The 17,155-nt window shown below is 43.6% G+C and overlaps 3 protein-coding genes across 6 annotated transcripts; 2 read left to right on the top strand and 1 right to left on the bottom strand.

Moving 5' to 3' along the window:
• Positions 1–40: 40 nt before the first annotated feature.
• Positions 41–3,904, top strand: LOC148321277 (uncharacterized). 4 transcript variants are annotated; one of them, XM_088319286.1, is made up of 5 exons: positions 41–342; positions 1,226–1,515; positions 1,600–1,794; positions 2,139–2,327; positions 2,481–3,904. In XM_088319286.1, exons 2-5 carry the CDS (start codon positions 1,312–1,314, stop codon positions 3,531–3,533), a joined length of 1,641 nt encoding a protein of 546 aa, XP_088175412.1. In that variant the 5' UTR covers positions 41–342; positions 1,226–1,311; the 3' UTR covers positions 3,534–3,904. The 4 variants fall into 4 exon arrangements, with proteins under 4 accessions (XP_088175412.1, XP_088175411.1, XP_088175410.1 ...); XM_088319285.1 differs by having other exon boundaries at positions 41–347; XM_088319284.1 differs by having other exon boundaries at positions 42–342; positions 1,307–1,515.
• A 564-nt stretch (positions 3,905–4,468) lies between these two features.
• nelfe (negative elongation factor complex member E) lies at positions 4,469–7,833 on the bottom strand. The gene is made up of 12 exons (XM_088319345.1): positions 7,777–7,833; positions 7,456–7,546; positions 7,217–7,286; positions 6,977–7,122; positions 6,809–6,883; positions 6,489–6,526; positions 6,064–6,395; positions 5,837–5,978; positions 5,708–5,762; positions 5,521–5,623; positions 5,351–5,433; positions 4,469–4,956 (listed from the first exon to the last, which is right to left on the bottom strand). Exons 2-11 carry the CDS (start codon positions 7,528–7,530, stop codon positions 5,357–5,359), a joined length of 1,113 nt encoding a protein of 370 aa, XP_088175471.1. The 5' UTR covers positions 7,531–7,546; positions 7,777–7,833; the 3' UTR covers positions 4,469–4,956; positions 5,351–5,356.
• Positions 7,834–7,979: 146 nt separating this feature from the next.
• On the top strand, positions 7,980–16,054 carry skic2 (SKI2 subunit of superkiller complex). The gene is made up of 29 exons (XM_088319346.1): positions 7,980–8,074; positions 8,386–8,504; positions 8,594–8,715; positions 8,800–8,917; positions 9,012–9,126; positions 9,214–9,288; positions 9,498–9,551; positions 9,680–9,843; positions 9,967–10,122; positions 10,198–10,343; positions 10,463–10,609; positions 10,679–10,763; positions 10,844–10,950; positions 11,046–11,192; positions 11,282–11,378; positions 11,461–11,673; positions 11,783–11,893; positions 11,998–12,109; positions 12,179–12,297; positions 12,384–12,515; positions 12,636–12,773; positions 12,840–12,944; positions 13,036–13,171; positions 13,532–13,658; positions 13,729–13,939; positions 14,011–14,121; positions 14,246–14,464; positions 15,276–15,416; positions 15,822–16,054. Exons 1-29 carry the CDS (start codon positions 8,062–8,064, stop codon positions 16,020–16,022), a joined length of 3,741 nt encoding a protein of 1,246 aa, XP_088175472.1. The 5' UTR covers positions 7,980–8,061; the 3' UTR covers positions 16,023–16,054.
• Positions 16,055–17,155: the final 1,101 nt, after the last annotated feature.

Raw genomic sequence — 17,155 nt, 5'->3', positions numbered from 1 at the left:
TGTGAATGTGAACGTGCTTACGTCACGTCACAAGCCCCGCCTCCGTTACCCAACGTTATTGATTTGAAACCGCTGATCGGAAATCAGTATTCGCCTCACGTTTAAAGAGGACCGAAGCGTAAAAGTGAACGTTCTAACCGATTCAAAGTCAGTCAATTTGTCCGATAACGCTGGTTTACCGCTGTTGTCACGGGATGCTCTTCATGCCGAGAGGTCGTAAAGTAAACACACTGGCTGGAGTAGCAAGCTGCAAACGGAAAGAAAGAAGACTAACTAAACAAATCAGCGTCTGTCGGGTGAAAACAAACAAAATCGTTTAGGTGCACTCGACGGAAAATAAGGGTGAGGTGAGTGCATTCCAAGTTAAATACTGTAACAGGAGCATTGAGGATGTTTTGTTTTTGCGTGAGTGGTCAGATACCGCCAAGCTAACCTGTTTGCTAACCTAGCTGCTATTTGGGCTGCGTGCATTAGCAGAGACGGGAATTAGTAATAATAAATTCTCGTTGTTTATCATAACGATTCGTGTTTGTGGAGTCAACGATTGCCGCTCAGTTATTATATCTATTTTTAAATATTGTTTTGGTCTTTTTTTCTATTTTGCATCATTTTGAGCTGCACTATTCTTTCCCCTACTTAACTATTTTGTATTTTAGGGCTGCTCGATATTGAAAAAAATATGAATTACAATTATTTGATTAATAATTGAAATCACGATTATTCAAAGATTTTTTTGCTACAAAACAAAAAATCTATCAATGGGAACAATATTAAGACAAACTTATTTTATGTTAGAATAATAAAAAAAAAGTGCAAATATATAATTTCGCGTATGGTATTCTTGTATAAACAAACATTTTACTTGCTTTACACTTATAACTTGCCATAGAACTGTTGTAACATGTAAACAAACAATTTCAATAGAACGCCCTAGTTTTGAACTCAAGTATACTCACTGTGGTATTAGAAATTGTAAAATTAATACAATTTTAATAATGCTTAATATATAATATTAACTATATAATAATCACTTTTTTTACAATTATGCCAATTTTGTAAACGATGAGTGTAGTAATTGTAATCATAATTGAATTTCAATTAATTGCACAGCCCTACTGTAAATATATTGTATTCCTTTTGTTGTTGTTCTAATCTAATACATACTGAAATACAAGATATCCTTCTTACATTGAACTTGCATGTTTCAATTTAATATAACTCACAGAGCCAAGAAGACACGAAAGTGAGCTGTCATCTGCCAAGGAAGTTGCTTGTGTCAACAGTGACGCTTAAATTCTCTCTTCAGACACAATGGAGATGCTGTGTTTCCGCCTGCCCGGCCATGGGGACATGACCCTCAAACACATGAATTCGTTGAGGTCACGCCAGCATTTTTGTGACGTCACCATACTGACCAGCAACAACCAAACATTCAGGGGACACAAGGTAGTGCTTGCTGCTTGCTCACCCTTCTTAAGAGACCAGTTCCTCCTCAACCCTTCCTCTAAGCTTCAGGTAGATAAATAACAGCAATAAGCACACTGCCATTGTGTCTTTTGTCCTTTGAGAAACAATGCTCTCTTTTCCACAAATATCCAGGTGTCAATGCTGCACAGCGCTTCAGTCGTGTGTGATCTGCTACAGTCCTGCTACACTGGTGTCCTACAATTTAAACCAGAGGAGATAGTTAACTACTTGACTGCCGCAAGTTACCTGCAGATGGAATATATTGTAGAGCGCTGCAGGAATGCTCTAAAGAAGTACATGCAGATGAAGAACGCCAATCCGCTGAAGGTTGGTCAGCCCAGATTTTATAAGCGACAATTATACTGTTATTGTTTCCTACAGGAACCTTCATGCCTTATAGGAGTATTTCTTTATATGCACGCAAGCATCATATTGATTCTCAACGATGTCCAACAGAAGATGAACGACCTCGCTGGTCAATGATCCAATCTTTCGCAAAGCAAGAGACCCCAATGATTTTTGAAGTGGGTCAAAGGTGAAAGCCTACTGAAATCAATATATCAGCGAGGAAAGAGTCCAACAATATTGCAGGACAGCTGATCTCAAACCTATTGTCATGAATCACATCTTTCTTTCAAATGGTCGTTTATTTTCTTTTGCATCCACTGCAGATAACGACAGAGGAGAGACCGCTTCAGCCTATGATCGTCAGTGGTAGCATTCATTCCATCGCGTCACCCCCAGGCAGTCGACCTTCGCCTGTGCGGAGCCCTGAAGTCCACTTGGTGGAAGAGAACAGCACCCAGGACAGCAGTCAGCACAATGATGGCACTACTTTGGCGGACAAAATATGTGTGAAGGTGTGTGTGTGTGGTCCCACTTGCCAGTCATTTCACCAATCAGTATTATTCACTACGTTGAACTACTTTCGAACACAATACAGGAATCACTGCTGGTAGTAGTGATAGTAAATGTCGATGCTTCCGATGTTCTATCTGTAATTTTTGGAACAGGACAATGCATCAGACCAAGGAGGAGACGCTCACCGTGACATGTTCCAAGTTTACATCTATGAGGAAGAGCAGAACAGCGCCAAAGGGGAAGACTCTGGAATTCACATTCATGAGCAAAAAGATGCCCGTTCCCCAGCAGCAGACGGGGAAGTCGGAGGAGAGAATCCAACAGCGCAAGGTCCCGCCGCGGACGGCTTCTCAAGGGAAGAACCGCGATCTTTGAAACACCGGTTCTCTGAACCTGGCCGAGGCCGAGGGAGAGCAATGGGGAGGGGTTTCAAGAGGAGGCGGTGGGTGTCGTCACAGGAGAAAAAATCTTCGCGATCAGCCTCGCAAGATTTGTGGTATCTCGCAGGGACAGCTGGCGGCTTTGGGATGGACTTCAGCGAAGGGCTCAAGCCGGGAAGTTTTTTCTCAATTGACGTCCCACGATTGGATTTAAGTTTAGACGATGCTCAAGGGGACAAGTCCTCGCCACTGGCCGCGAGTAGTTTGACACCTTTCGCAGTGGACGAGCCTGGCAATGTCGGCGAGGGGAGTTGCGGGTTGAATGCCGGTACAAGCGAGGGAGGGGACGAGTCAGTCGCCGTGGTGGGTTCCACATCCAGCGTAACCGGGCCGGTCATCTGCGAGCACTGCGGCGTGACGTGCCTCTCGACTCACGCCCTCGCCATGCACTACTGCTCCGCCCACCAGGTTTACTCCTGCCCCTTCTGCGACAAGCAGTTCCACCACTCGTACAACCTGAACCGACACATGGCCTTGCACCGGGGCAACGGCAAACCTCACCAGTGCCCCCTGTGCTCCAAGGGCTTCACCCAAAGGTCCACGCTCATCGACCACATGAACCTCCACAGCGGCGAGCGGCCGCACCGCTGCGCGTACTGCCAAGCCCGCTTCGCCCACAAGCCCGCCTTACGGCGCCACCTGAAGGAGCAGCACGGCAAAACGACAGTGCAGAATTCCATCCACGAGCAGGAGGAAAGAGAGCGATCGCTCGGGAGGATAAGAGAAGAAGCACAAGAATGTCTGGTGACTGAGCAAGCATCTTAAAAACCAAAGAATTTAAGGCTAAACCGGTTTAGTCATGTAAACGTGGTTTAGCTGCGGGGGCCTTCGATCTGTGAGTAATTTTAAGTTTTCAAGAGCTGATTTTATCATTTTCTATTTTAGTGTCTTTCGTGGGAACATTTTTTTAAAGATGTTTTTGCAGTGAAAAAAAATTGCTAGTTTTAATAACTGTAAATATTGTGTTGAGTGTAAACGGCATTCCGAGGAATCTTTGGGGCCTGCAAACCTAAGTCTGTTGTACACTGCCTATTGTGGGGGGCCTTAAAAAGGTTTGTTCAATTTATGATTCCTCCGAAACATTAATGACTTGGACCTCTCGTAATCACTGTTCAAATAAATAAATGTTTGAGGTCTGTTTTTATTTTAATTCACTGTGCACCACACATTCTTTAGTTTACCAGTTACACAACAGTTGGATGCAAGATTAAAACAGAAATTGTGTACAGGCAATTTGCAGCTAGCAGTAATATTGTAATAACTCAATTTCAGATTTTTTTTTTTTTTGCTGAGGTAATAAATGTAGTATAGCATCTTTTAGCTGTAATAAATTTAATTTAAACTGTTTCCAGGGTATGACTATTACGCAAAGCTTTAATAAATATTTATAAAAGGGTATCTCTAAGGTCACTCATTGTTTTGTATTGTTTATTGATAATTGTGAAAAACTTTGAAATTAACAAGGTGAAACCAAAATTAAAAGAATATTTTGTTGAAGTCAAGCCACCATTTCACATGTGGCTGACCACCACCACTTGACATATCAGGAGTCACTGAAGCACATGCATTTCTGAAGCGTTCTTCAAGAGTTGAGAGCTCAAGAGGCCTCGTTACATCGACCTTTTGTAAGGATGGCGTCGCCGGCAGGGCCGGAAACGCCGAGGTGGACTCTTTAAGCGCAGACAAGGACAAGCCCAAGATGTTCACAAGGAATTTATTATTCCGGCAGAGATCAGTATTTACAAAGGCAAAACAATCAGGAATGAAACGAGGTGCCGAAAACGAAACCGAAAGTGCTGGTGGGAAGTCCACACCAGGGAAAAAACGCGATGAACAAAAAGAGCTTGCAAAAGGCAAGAAAACAAGAGCGAACGAAAATAGCTAACCACGGAAGGGTAAGGGAAGCCAATTGGCGGGCAAACACGGCCGGCAGGGACGAAGACTAGAAGCGGAGTCGAGGAGCAGAAACGAGGTCGAAAAACACGTGAAGCCCGTAACATGGGTTGCGAGAATAAACACTTGGCACATGAGTCGTGAGCAAGGGACTAATCCGACGCTGAACCGTCAGCGCGGAGGGTTTAAGAAGGGGAACGTAATCATTACATGATCAGGATCAGGTGCGTGGCTGGTGGGCGCGCCTCTCCAGGCGTGGCGGCAGAAGAGCGCTGGAGAAACGCCCCCACGTCAGCTGGGAAAACACAAACAAAGAACACGTGAGGCATGGCAAGAGCAAACGGGTCATGACACCTTTGACTTGATTTTATGCCACAAAAAATAAAAATCACATGCTGTGAGATCAGGTAAACACAAAGCCAATTCCATCGGAGCACGACCAATATGGGAACTAATCATCCAGGAATGCACAAACCTTAAGTGAAATAAACGCTAGGGTGCCATTGTTGCAAAATGGAAAAAAAAAAGTTTTAAAAAAAGTCACAAGTTCATGGAAAACAATTTATTGAACACAAATGTATGGATGTTGTTGTTTTTTTTTTTTTTACAAAATACAAACAAAAGATGAAAAATAAATGAGAATAGGGTTAAAGGCAAAGAGAATCCAAAAGAATTATAATAATAGCCACCTGGTTTCATTCCAGAAAATCTTCACTGTACACAACCTGGTTCCTCTTGTCCCTGTAAGAGCCTTTGGTGCTGTTGTGCACAGCTGCAAATAATCGAGGCAAATATGCAGATTAAAGTGGATATAGATACACAGGAGTCAAAAACAGAAGTTGCACCAGTGAGTGCTTACCCAGAGAAGCCCACACAGACTTTCCGGTGGCAGCATCCAACATGGGTTGCTTCCTCGCGATGCTGACTTTGATGTGAACGTCTCCCACTGTGCTCCCATTCAGCTGGTGGGTCAATAAGGCAAAAACAGATTTCATTTACAGAACCATTTCTGTGCAGTATTCTGGATGATGTCATCATCGACCAACCTCAACTACTGCCTGGTCTGCAGACTCCATCTTCTCAAATGTAATGAATGCACAACTAGAAATCAAAACAGGAATGGTAACTAAAAAAAAAATCATTCAATGATGAAATATACATCAATTGTTCCCTACTTGCGTGGGTTGTCCATGGAGAGGTCGATGACGTTGCCATGTTGCGAGAAAGCGGAGCGCATGCTGTCCTCAGAGAGCCCCGAGCCGTAAACATACACCGTATTCCCTTTTCTCACTCTGCGCTCGGGATAGGAATCCGAACCTGATGACGGGGGAGGGACACATTTACAAATCTAGTGATGGCTCTTTCGACAGCACACAGTGATCACCGGCGAATGGTTACTCACGTCTGAATGTTCCATCACGCTCTTTCTCCGCCTCAAGGTCCCGATCCAGCTCACTACTCGGGTCTCTGCTTCGGTCTCTCTCCCTGTCCTTTTCTCTATCCCGCTCCCTCGCCCTGTCATTCTCTCGATCCCTGTCACGCTCTCGATCCCTTTCCCGTTCTCGATCCCTCTCCCTTTCTCGATCTCTGTCCCGCTCTCGGTCACGTTCTCTGTCCCTGTCACGCTCACGCTCCCTCTCTCGATCTCTGTCACGCTCTCGGTCCATCTCTCGGCTGGAGGGCATTCCTCCCCCGTCATCTTCGTCGCGGTATCGGTCACTTGAACTGACGAAGCTGTGGGAAAATGCAGGGCAAATATTTTACATCAACGGATCAGGTTAGAACACAGTTTCACTTTTCTTTTTTTCCAAGAAGCTGGGATATTACCTCTCATACAGGGACTTCCTGTGCGACCTCCTTCCAGACTAGAAGTAACACACAAAAAATGTGTCAACGCCGTAGTAAATAAAAGAACATCAGACAGTAATGGATTTGATCCAAAAAGGGGTCATCTTAAAACCAGAAGTATAACTTGGATTAAACTAGTAAAATTGTAAACTTGCCACACATTTATATGTGTGTAATAGGAATTGCAATAATGTGCAGCTTTGACATGTGAATATTTTCTCTGTCAAGACAAATTGCATGCTAACAGTCAGCTCTATCAATTGTAATAATAATGTCATGCTTTACACACTGCACGTTACCTCGGGTTGTTCTTCATCTGTAGAAACGCTCCTTTGGAAAGGTAAGAAAGCTGGAACTGGGCCCTTTTCAGGGTCCTGTGATGTAAAAAGAAGACAACAAATATTAACATAAACCAAAGAGAGGCAAAAGGTTGACGTTGGGATATAAATAGCAGGACAATATTTTACCTTGAGTTTAATCTCTAGCATACGAGAGCGTTTAAAACCCGAGTTCTTGTTCTCCGACTTGATGGCGCTGATTGCCCCTGACTTGATCAACATCTTGGCTTGCTCAGTTGCTGTCGCCGTGTCAACTACAGGCTGGTCTGACAGTGCTGTAATCAAGTTAAAAATAAATAACAAAGAAGCGAAAGACTCACTTTGTACTTAGTAGAAGTGGTGCATGGCCACTAATTCAAATTCACTTACTCCGTTTTAATCCACTCGGGTTTGTCTGATTGGTTGTATTTTGCTTCTTAAGAGCAAGCAGTGCCTTTTTCTGTAACACAATGGACAATTAATAACGTGAGGATCATCTGTGGGCGTAAAGTTTCTTAGAAACGAAAAACATAATATCACATAACAAGAGATAAGATTACAATTCCATCCAGACATTAATAGAAAACCAAAAAAAAGTATATTGGTATAAAGATGTGATTCCGCTTTACCTTTTTCTTGAGCTTAGCATACTTCTTTTGCAAAGCCTCTTCTTCCTCCGTTAGCGAAGATGGAAACGCAACCATGATGGAAGTGTCTACACTACACAAAAGAAAAACAAAATATTATCAATCAAATGCGCGGTATTCACGATCGACAACAAACCGACAAGCGGCGACATAAGAACTTGGCAATACATCCAAACGCACTGCACAAACCCATTAATGTACGTAACTAAATCTATTTTAAAAAGTTAATAATGCTCATTATTCGCGCTGTTTTTGCATATACATAACATAATTTACGTGCAATAATCAAAAACGTTTACTCACCAACTTCACCGGGAGCGTTGAACAAATACAGTCGCGTAAATATGACGTAATACCGATGTCCTTGCAGGGGAAAAAAACAAAACAAAAACGAAATTCACCAAATCGTGACTGTTTTAATGTGTCTTTTGCACCTCATATTCATTATAACACTAGACGTTTTATTGACATTTTAGTCGTACTGATGAGATTTTCATATCTGCCTCGCTTTTCAAGCCACTTCCGTTTGCCAAGCAAGTTACTTCCGACGCAATCAAATGCGACAACTCAGCACCATTGATAGCGATTATGGAAAGAATAAGTAAGTTTAACACGTTTTCTTGAAAGTCCCCCCACTTCTGCCAATCAACCCAAAGTTGCACGATAATCGTGCTTTATTATAAAACACCTCACTTCTGTTACTTGACTACGATGAGTTATTTTCGACCACCAGCTTCAGTCGTTGCTTTATTTAGTAGTAGCATCGCTTTCTGCTTTAACCCAACAAAATTATGATCAGTAGTGTTTTCTTACAGAAAGAAATATTTTCCCGATAGTGTGTACGTTGTAACGGAGGATCTTCCTGGTTGTGTGTGTACTATCGTGTGTTTGTTTACGTCTGTCTCTCTGTAGATGTGCCCCCTCCGGACCCAATGGACCTTCCTCTGTCCTTGCTGGAGATGGGATGCTCTGGCAGGTTTGAACTCATCACACATCCCTCCCCGGGCTTGCCTTTCCCTCCTCAGAGCACGGTCAGTATTTGTGATGGGTGTGAAGGGTCATTGACAGCTCAACAGGTTTCTTCAGCTAGTGCTCGATCATGTCATATTTCCCTCATCAGCTCCCCAACGGGCTTCCCCCTACCAGCCTGAGCCTAGAGGCCGAAGTAAAGAAACAGTTTTTACAGGATCCTGGCTGGCTTCCGTTACACGACACAGACTTTGCGTTCCAAAAGTTTCTCACGTGCGTATTCCTAACGTATAAGTTGTTGATGCATCACATAAGAAGTCGATATTTAAAGCTCAGGTGTGTTGTTGTTTCTTACAGAGTGACACAAAGAAACGTGAATGTCGACTCCCTCCTCAACTGCACTTCATCTCCACTCAGTTCTGGTCTCTCTGTCATCAGAGATCCAACAACGGGGATGCTGCTGGATTTCACTGAGGTTTTGTTCTTAATAAGAAGGAAATGCTGTGGACTCTTGCTGGCTATGATAATGGCAAAATCCATGTGAGATTATTTGTATTATTTCTGTTTAGGTTTCATTGGAGAACACTGGCCTTTCGTCGAAGAACTCGCTGTCATTACAACGTAAACCTGGACCGCCTTCCGAGAGTCTTAGAGGAAGCAACACAAACTATCCCTTCCTGCCTGGTGAAATTAATACTTTGTTATTTTTGTAAACGAGGACCAAAGCCTCAATATCTGCAAGTTTATTTACAGCATTCTAATTCTCCATAGGGGGGATGGAGGAACTTACTCTGGCTCAAATCAAGGAAAAGTCCGAGCTGGAGCAGGACATAGACTTTGAGAACGGTGAGCTTTTATGTTGTTTTCCACCAATGTCAAAATACAGTGGACCCTTGAAATTCAAACGATTCAGAATTCGTCCCCCAATTTACAAGAAACTACGGCCCAAATATTGAACCATTATTTCTTACTGGGAAAGTGAAATCAGAATAAATCATACTCTAACGTGATTTAAAGTTAGCTCTTATTGACATTTCTTATTTTCTCACCAATAGATTTGCTCCAAGTTCCTCCTGGTTTTAAATCTGGAATGGACTTCACTGACGGAGGTTTGTCGACGTACCTTGGCTTGCGTATGTCGGTCAAGCTACTTTTTGATTCTATTAATTCAGTTGGCTATGAGGAAGAATGATTCACACGAATGCTATTCTTCTTTCTTAAAATGTGCATCCTGAAGAAGCTAAAGTATCAAAACCCGAGGTCAACCTCATGTCGCTGCTGTCGATCTGTGATGATGTCATCGACTTGGAGGCCGATGAAGAATTAAAGGAGGAAAGTCAAGGACGTAAAGAGGCTGCCAAACTTCCACGGACAAACAGCCTTGAAGACCTGGGCATCAAAGTACCGAATTTAATCTTTCATAAATTTAAGTATTACACTAGAAAATTACAGTTCAATGATATCTTCCCTGGCTTTAAGCTCAAAGTAATTTAAAAGCCGCTGAATGCATCTCTCTGCCGCCAGGATGCCGCGTCTTCCTCCTCTCGCCTCAGCAAGGGAAAGGACAGAAACGCAAACAAGAGTGAGAAGCCGGAAGAAGCAAAGAAATGGGCCATTCCTGTTGATATCAGTTCACCTTGTGAGGATTTCCACAAACGTATTCCTCATCCAGCTTTTAAGGTACCGCTGATAATCCTGATTTTATACTTGCCGTTATCGTCATGGTATTTTCTGCACCTTCCTCTGCACCTTTAGTGGCCGTTTGAGCTGGATGTATTCCAGAAACAAGCCATATTACGACTAGAGGCCCATGACTCTGTGTTTGTAGCGGCGCACACGTCGGCTGGAAAAACAGTCGTGGCTGAATACGCCATCGCCCTCTCACAAAAACACATGACAAGGTGTGTATTTGCCAACAAGGTCTAATTCACATTTGAAGGATGCATCATTGTAGTTCATGGCGTATGTTCTGGAGGATGGATGATGTTTATTAATATGTAATAAACATGTGTTATTACAGGACCATTTACACTTCCCCAATCAAGGCTTTGTCCAATCAGAAGTTCAGAGACTTTAAGACCACATTTGGAGACGTGGGTCTTCTCACAGGTGACGTCCAGCTCAGTCCTGAGTCTTCATGTCTCATTATGACCACGGAGATTCTCAGGTATTATTACTTTTTTATGGTTATCGGTTTTTACGACCAGAAAACCGAGATCTTTCTCTTCACTTTCAGGTCGATGCTTTACAACGGGTCAGAGGTCATCCGAGACTTGGAGTGGGTTATATTTGATGAGGTCCACTATATTAATGATGCAGAGGTCAGAAGATTCACGCCACCCCAATTTCTAATGAATTTCCTTAGTAGCCATTTTCCAACTTTTTTTCTTGACTTGCACAGAGAGGGGTGGTGTGGGAAGAAGTTCTCATCATGTTGCCCGATCACGTAAGCATCATCCTCCTGAGCGCGACTGTGCCGAACGCTCTGGAGTTCAGCGAGTGGATCGGGTAGGTGCTTCATGTACACAGCAGCCAAAGCGTCACTCATTGTGGCTCTCCACAATTGACTGGATAGTGAAAATTTCTACTGTGGAACTTTCCAGACGCATTAAGAAGAAACACATTTATGTGATCAGCACACTGAAGAGGCCCGTGCCTTTGGAGCATTATTTGTATACCGGAAACAACACAAAGACCCAGAAGGAGATGTTCTTACTTTTGGATGCGACAGGAAATTTCCTTACCAAAGGGTACCACCTTTTGCCTTCTTATCAAAGAAGTAGTGTCTAAAGTGGGACCTTTAAAACGTGGAAAGTTGTTATATATTTTGTGTTTTCAGCTACTATGCAGCTGTGGATGCCAAGAAGGAGCGCACCAGTAAATATGCTCAATCTTTTGGCACCAAAAGTACATCCCAGAACACCACAGCTAGTCAAGTAATTATTTCGCTCTCTACCTGCAAGTCAAAAAACTGGGCTTTAACTTTGCCGATTTCAATTAGTTTTGTCTCCATTTCAGGATCGAGCGGTGTGGCTCACCCTCTTGCACTTCCTGTCCCACCGGCAGCAGACTCCCGTGGTGGCGTTCACCTTCTCGCGCACGCGCTGTGACGAGAACGCCCGCTCGCTGGACTCCATGGACTTGACCACCTCCATCGAGAAGGCCGAGATCCACTTGTTCTTCCAAAAGAGCCTGAGTCGCCTTAGAGGAGGAGACAGACAGCTGCCTCAGGTAGCCAAGGATGTTATTTCGTTATTTGGAATGTGTTGGATTTTTAAGGTAAAACGTCATATTTGCTTGAATACTGTTTTAACAATAATGAATTTAAAAAAATGTTCAGATTGTGCTCATGAGGGACCTGTTGAAGAGAGGAGTGGCGGTTCATCACAGTGGAATCCTTCCCATATTGAAAGAGGTTATTGAAATGCTCTTTTCAAGAGGTCTCGTAAAGGTGAGTCTTTCATGTTCAACATTTATTTACAATTTCCTGTTTTTTTTCTTTTTTGTCGTTTTTTTTAACATTACCTACCAAAATAACCACCTTTTATGATTTAGGTGCTGTTCGCAACCGAGACATTTGCGATGGGAGTAAACATGCCTGCCAGGACTGTAGTATTCGACAGCATCCGAAAACATGATGGAGCCGGCTTTAGGAATTTGTCACCAGGTATGTTGCCGACCTGTTTATTAAAGCGCTTCATGAATTGGAGTTTTGACACTTTAATGTTTTTTTTAGGTGAATATATTCAGATGGCAGGCAGAGCAGGCAGGAGAGGTCTTGACGCCACAGGCACGGTCATCATTCTGTGTAAAGCCGGCGTTCACGAGATGTCTGATCTTCATGTCATGATGCTGGTGAGGCGCTCTGTGTCGCTTATGACAGCATTCGTGTTCTGGTGAAATAGAACGCTGGATAGCGATGTCACATCTCTGCCTTTCAGGGTAAGCCCACCATGCTTCACTCGCAGTTCAGACTAACTTACACCATGATCCTCAACCTGCTGCGAGTTGAGGCGCTCCATGTGACGGACATGATGAGGCGGAGCTTCTCTGAAAGCCACAGAGACACTCAGGTAGCTTTTTGAATTTGAACACAAAGAATTGACATGAGGCTGTGTGTGAGTGTTTGTGCGTGAGCTGTGGCCAACAGCAGCTGCTTTATAAATGTACCCATTGCCATTCTGTACTCGTAGGCACATGAAAAGCGGATCACCCAGCTAAAGGAGACATTGTCCACTCTGCCTGTTGTGGCCAGTGAGGGCCAGCTCTCTGATTTGTTGCCGTACTACCACACAGTGACAGAGCTACAGACCACGAGAGAGATCCTCCAGGTGTTACAAACCTTTCCAGCACTTGTAATACAACCACCAGTCTTACCTGCTTTTTTTGGGCTCTAGAATGCTACGCTGGAGTCGGTCAATGGGCTCAAAGCGCTGTCTGTTGGTCGAGTTGTGGTGGTGAACAACAAGCAGCATGTCAACGCCCTCGGAGTTATCCTGCAGGTAGGTTTTGAAATGGTAACGCATTAATGGACACGGGATGCCAAGAAGATTTGAGGGGATAATTCCCTCCATGTCTGCTTCTTCTCTCCAGGTGTCAAGTGACTCGGTGAATCGCAGCTTCACAGCGCTCATCATATGCGACAAAGGTAGCGAGGAAGTAGAGGGAAGCAGCGGCGACAGCCGAGCTCTTCCTCACCTCTGCAACGCCGAGCTCTTCATCCCTGAAGGTTGGTCAATTGGATTAGATTTGTGGGAACCAGCAGATGGCGCTGTTGTTCTTTTTTCTCAATATATCCTTCAACTTGAATGCAGAGTTGGTGATCATATTTGGAAGGTGATTTGAATATTATGAATAATTTGACATTTTTTTTGTTAGCCTTCAATACAAATGGTCACTCTCGACAAATTCTGCCTAGCAACAAGCGACTGAAAACATTTCAACTAGGAAAAATATGATGAGCGTTTTTTGCACCCGCGAGTATCATAACATTTCAGTTCAAGCTATTTTATTCCCTATATTAAAATCATAACACTCTTTGTTGGCAGTTGAGTCACGGCACAAGTGTATAAGATTTGTTTTTGCCCAGGTCCATGCAGCCACACAGTGCAGAAGCTAAAACTACTGGACATCACTGGCATCACAATGAAGACCCTCAAACTGATTCCCGACAGGATCATCGACAACTATCACAAGAGGCAACAGCCCCGATTCAGGTTTGACAGTCAACTGCCTGAATGTTTGCCTCAGAATGGTGGACAAAACCGACGCTATCTCACCCGTCAGGACTGAACCACCCGGTCAAGCCATCTCCACGGCCACCCAAGAGCTCCTGCGGTTGGCCGAGGCCAACACGGGCGGCATCGCCACCCTCGACCCGGTCAACGACCTCCAGTTGAAGAATGTCGACGTGGTGGAGGCCTCCTTGCGTCTTCGCGTGCTACAGGACAGCCTGAAAGGATTCAACTGCATCCACTCGCCGACTTTCACGGAGCAGGTTTCGGCTTCTGTCTGGCTTTTGGCGAGTTTTGATGGACGTGCAAGAAAAAAGTCATCTTTGCGTTGCAGTTTGCTAAAGTTAAGGAGAGGATGAGTGTACAAGATGAGCTGGACAAACTGCTTTTCTTGGTTTCGGATCAGTCGTTATCTCTGCTGCCCGAGTACCATCAGAGGATCAAGGTTTGATTATTTCACCTAATTTAACTGTTGCAATTCTGCAATCGTCGATAAAATTATATCACAGTTCACATACCGTACGTCATTTTTTAAAATCTTTACTGAGCTCGCTGTATCTTCCCGTCAGGTGCTGCAGTCGCTCCAGTACGTAGACAGCGGCGGCGCCGTGCAGCTCAAAGGCCGCGTGGCCTGTCAGATCAGCAGCCACGAGCTGCTGCTCACCGAGCTGCTCTTTGAGAACGCGCTGAGCCCGCTGGCGCCCGAGGAGAGCGCCGCCCTGCTGTCCTGTTTGGTCTTCACGCAGAACACCCAAGTGGCGCCGCACATTACAAACACTTTACGAGAGGTGAGGCGCAAGTGATGATATCATGTAGACCAGGTGTGGGCAAACTACGGCTCGGGGGCCACATGCGGCCCGTTAAACGTTTTAATCCGGCCCGCCGAACTTGAAAAAAAATTAACTCCATCCATCTGCTCCTGTTCTGGCCCCTCTGTCAAATTTTAGAACCCATTGTGGCCCACCAATCATAACGTTGGCCCACCCCTGATGTAGACGGTGCTTCAGATTTTTTTATTTTTTTTTTTAATGCACACACGGTAGGCCTTGCTGCCTCCAACTACTCATCACTGTAACTCTGCAGACTTTCCATGATGCATCACATCATGCTTCGCTTGTTTTCCCTTAATTCACTCATGTTTTGTAAAAATACACCTTTCGCTGCTTCCACGCGTTTGGACTTTAACCTGCTACATGAAAGTGCTTTATAGGCTCTTAAATTTGTCATGACCCATCTCTGTATCTGGTTATCATGCTCAGGTAAGCAGCAAAATTGATTCGTTATTTAAAAAAAAAGAAAAGGCCTAGTCTTTGTCACAGCGGCAAAATGTGAGTCATGTACACTCACCAAACAACAGTAGGTACACTTGCATAATTTATTGATCCAATGGAAGATTTGCATCAAACTGTGTGTGTTTGCTGATTTTGTTTGTAATCGTTTTAGAGATGTATTGATTCTACTGAATTTTAATATTTTGACGGCCAGATTTTGATACTGCATCACTTTATTGGATCTGCATTTGGAGAAATGATTTCCATGCTTTCTTCTCCCTTTTCTTGACTCATCACTTTTTCCCTATAATTTATGTTTTCCACTCAGGGTGTCGATCGCGTGCTGTCAGTTGCACAGCGTATAGGAGAGTTGCAAAGGGATTGCGGTCTACCACAAACGGCGGAAGAATTTGTGGGCCAGTTCAAGTTTGGCTTGACAGAAGTGGTGTACTGCTGGGCTAGAGGCATGGTGAGTTTTGTATTTTATTTTGTTTAGCAGGAAAATGTCAATTTCCTCTGAAATTGCGTGAATGTGTTGCCCAGCGATTACAGAAATGAATTATTTCAGGACAATAAAATAGTTATTTATTGTCATTTGAAAGGCGTGATTTAATGCTTACTAAGAGGGACTCATTCTGTCGCATGCAAATGCAAACCCGTTACCATGACGACCACTGGCTACGTCGACGAACTAACTTAGCCTATATTTAGCAGCGTTTCTGACCCTATTTGTGTTCATTTACACAAAAAAGCATTTTTTTGCCGTGTTCACTCCACTGCATTGTGACTGCAAACAAATAGCACATTGTATATTTTTAAAAAAAAATTTATGTAGCTATTTCTCTGTCTTACCTCCATTTTTCCATGACCACAGCCGTTTGCAGAGATCGCCCAGCTAACAGACGTCCAGGAGGGCACGGTGGTGCGCTGCATCCAGCGTCTGGATGAAGTGCTGAAGGAGGTGCGCCAGGCCGCCCGCATCGTGGGAGACTCGGTGCTGGGCAGCAAGATGGAGAAGGCTTCCCTCGCCATCCGGAGGGACATCGTGTTTACCGCCTCTCTCTACACCCACTGAGAGACGCTCGCTTGAAAAAACGTTTCCGTCAAGCTGTACAGTCCATTGCAGTTTAAGTCGATACACATTTTTAAAATGTGAGCAATGCGGGAAAGTGGCCAACACATCTCCTTCCCCCAACAAGGTGTCTGTCATAGAACCCAGATTGACCCGTGAGAGTGAACATGGTGCCTCAGGAAATCCAGACCACTAGAAATTTCAAATATAGAGAAATAATAGTAGCAGAAGATAAAATATTTTATGCCACTCTCAATTGGAAGTTTACCGTCACACTAAACATCAAAGAAAATTTGTCGCTGTGTATCAACTACATAGTTTAGCCTTAAAAAGTTTGTCTAGCCTAACAAACAGTGCAAATGCCAAAGACAGGCTAACGATTAGTGTCAATGTGGCGGTGTTGTTGACGCTTTAAGCAGAGGATATAGGGTATTTGAATGCATCAAAAAGACGAATATTACTGCAGCCTACTGAGTCACTTACTGTAGTTGTGAAACTCTTCTTCGTTTGTGTCACCACAATGTATTATACTGCCCCAAGTGGCCAAGTCGCTCACACCAAAAGGCGCCGCGGTGAATTCATTAGGATGCACAAACTGATTTTTTTTATATACAATACAATACTTTATTGACTTTATTCATGTGGTGCATTTCACAACACTTTATTTACACAGTCCGACAATATAGATAAATATTTGCTGATTTTTTTTTTCCTCTCCAATATTTCTAGCACAGTCCCGTCCAAAAAGTATTGGGACAGCAAAATCATTTTTTTTTTTTTTTTTTGTTTCCGTTATGCACCGTCGACATTCACGTTTCAAATCAAAACCGGAATATGATACAAAAGTTCAGAGAAAAACTCAGGACAGGGCAAGCCACCCACTTTTCAAGTGAGCAAAAGTTTTGGACATTTAATATTTGGTGGCATGATCCTTACTTGCAGTAACTGCATCAAGCCTGCAACCCATAGACTTCACCAGACTGTTTCAGACTTCATTTGAAATATTTTACTGTGGACAATTTTGGGAATATTGGAGCAAAGAACCAATCCACCACTTTATTGTGAAATCACATTTACTTTTGCCTTTGTAAATGATTGTACTGTATTAAAATATATTGTATTCTTAAGTGTGTGTA

Source organism: Idiotropiscis lumnitzeri, chromosome 16, assembly GCF_059441095.1.
Source record: "Idiotropiscis lumnitzeri isolate Australia: NSW breed Sydney's pygmy pipehorse chromosome 16, RoL_Ilum_1.0, whole genome shotgun sequence".
NCBI classification, from domain to species: domain Eukaryota; kingdom Metazoa; phylum Chordata; class Actinopteri; order Syngnathiformes; family Syngnathidae; genus Idiotropiscis; species Idiotropiscis lumnitzeri.
Note: the sequence above shows the minus strand (reverse complement) of the source record. Positions and strands in the feature narration are given on the sequence as shown.